The sequence below is a fragment of the Rhinopithecus bieti genome, unplaced genomic scaffold, assembly GCF_001698545.2.
Source record: "Rhinopithecus bieti isolate Rb0 unplaced genomic scaffold, ASM169854v2 scaffold_49728, whole genome shotgun sequence".
Classification (NCBI taxonomy): Eukaryota; Metazoa; Chordata; class Mammalia; order Primates; family Cercopithecidae; genus Rhinopithecus; species Rhinopithecus bieti.
In genome coordinates this window covers 1-1,677 of record NW_016819436.1, presented here as the reverse complement: position 1 = coordinate 1,677, position 1,677 = coordinate 1, and the positions used below count along the sequence as shown (strand labels likewise).

The 1,677-nt window shown below is 51.0% G+C and overlaps 1 protein-coding gene across 1 annotated transcript; it reads left to right on the top strand.

The window, feature by feature from the left end:
- Positions 1–203: 203 nt before the first annotated feature.
- On the top strand, positions 204–1,327 carry LOC108519755 (proprotein convertase subtilisin/kexin type 7-like; the record flags this gene model as incomplete). The annotated part of the gene is made up of 2 exons (XM_017858975.1): positions 204–416; positions 1,233–1,327. Coding segments are annotated over 2 exons (308 nt in total), but the record flags the coding sequence as incomplete, so codon positions are not given.
- Positions 1,328–1,677: the final 350 nt, after the last annotated feature.

Here is a 1,677-nt window from a genome sequence, read left to right as displayed (position 1 = left end):
AATGATTGAAGTTGCTCTACTGGATTCTTATATTATGTCTTGGGTATGTGCTGTCTTCCCAACTAGACTCGAAGCTATGTTGTAAACTTGAGAGCAGCAACTCCATTCCATTTACTAGTACAGGCGAGGTCCCAGTTAGGGTTGCCATAGACATTTGTATGTGGCTTCAGTGAGCGTGTGTCTTTGTGTACATTGGGGTGAAGTGAAGGCATAGTTGTGGGCTGGTTTCCCAGCTGCCCAGCCCGACTTTCCACAGTCAGCAGGATGGACCTGGAGATGTCCAGGCTGAAGACCCTGGAGCATGTGGCAATGACAGTTTCCATCACTCACCCAGGGCGTGGTAGCTTGCAACTGAAGTTGTTCCTCCCCAGCAGCACGATGCCCCTCGTCAGCGCCCCCTGCAGCTGGACTCGTACGTACACCCGCCCAAGCCCTGAGCAACCTTTTCAGCAAGGGCCTTTCCAAGGAAAAGAAATGGGAGAAGTGGATCCTGGCACTGTCCTAAACTGGTTGCACTGGCTATCCCTGGCAGCTGGAAGCCTTTCATCACAAGCCTTCTTCAAGTGCTAGGCCCTGCACCTCACATACACGTTCTCTAATCCTTCTAAGAACCCTGTAGATTAGACTTTGTAACCTCTTTTTACAAATGAGGAAACTGGCCGAGCATGGTGCCTCACACCGGTAATCCCAGCACTTTGGGAGGTCAAGGCAGGAGAATCACTTGAAGCCAGGAGTTCAAGACCAGCCTGGGCAACAAAGTGAGACCCTCTCTACAAAGAATTTAAAGATTAGCCGAGCATGGTGGTATATGCCTATAGTCCCAGCTGCTCAGGAGACTGCGGTGGGAGGATCACTTGAGCCCAGGAAGTCAAGGCTGCAGTGAGCTGTGATCATACCACTGCACTCCAGCTTGGGTAACAGAGTGAGACCCTGTCTCTAAAAAAAAAAAAAAAGACGAAACAAGTCATGGAGCTAGTAAGTGCCCAAGAGAATAAGAATAAACCTAGATCCATGGGATTCCAAGCCTGTGCACACCCCATGCTTGCTTTTTCCACCACACCACGTTAACACAGTTCCTCCTTCCATGAGACCCCAGGGGCAAGGGGCACCTGAGAACCCCTCGGGGCACCCTCCCACATTTCCATGGCTACTACAGGAAGAAAGTGTTGCTGGGGGAAGGTCAGCTCTCTGGCCCACGCCTTCCACCTGTTTCTGCTGTGTTCTTTCCTCAGGGATCCCAACGGCTTCAATGACTGGACCTTCTCCACTGTGCGATGCTGGGGGGAGAGAGCCCGAGGGACCTACAGGCTTGTCGTCAGGGATGTCGGTGAGCCTTGTGCCCTCGCACCAGGCCCTGCCTTTCCTGCTTGTTATCTGGTCCCACTGCATCTCAGAGTCCCCACAGAAAGTGTCCCGTGTGCAATATATAGGGTTGCCACTGGACCAAGAGGGTTGATGCCAAGAGTGTGCCCCATCCTTGAAATGGGCATTGCTATCTGAAACTGTTCCTTTATACTGCCTCTCATATTCCTTGGAGGAGTGACCCACCCATTTTTCCTAGGATAGCAACAAAAAGTCCTTGTTGAAACCACATTTCAATTCCTTTTACGTATAACCATCCTTCGGCCAGTCCCGGTAGGCAGGTAAGGGCAGGACTCATTTCACCATTTTTTTTTT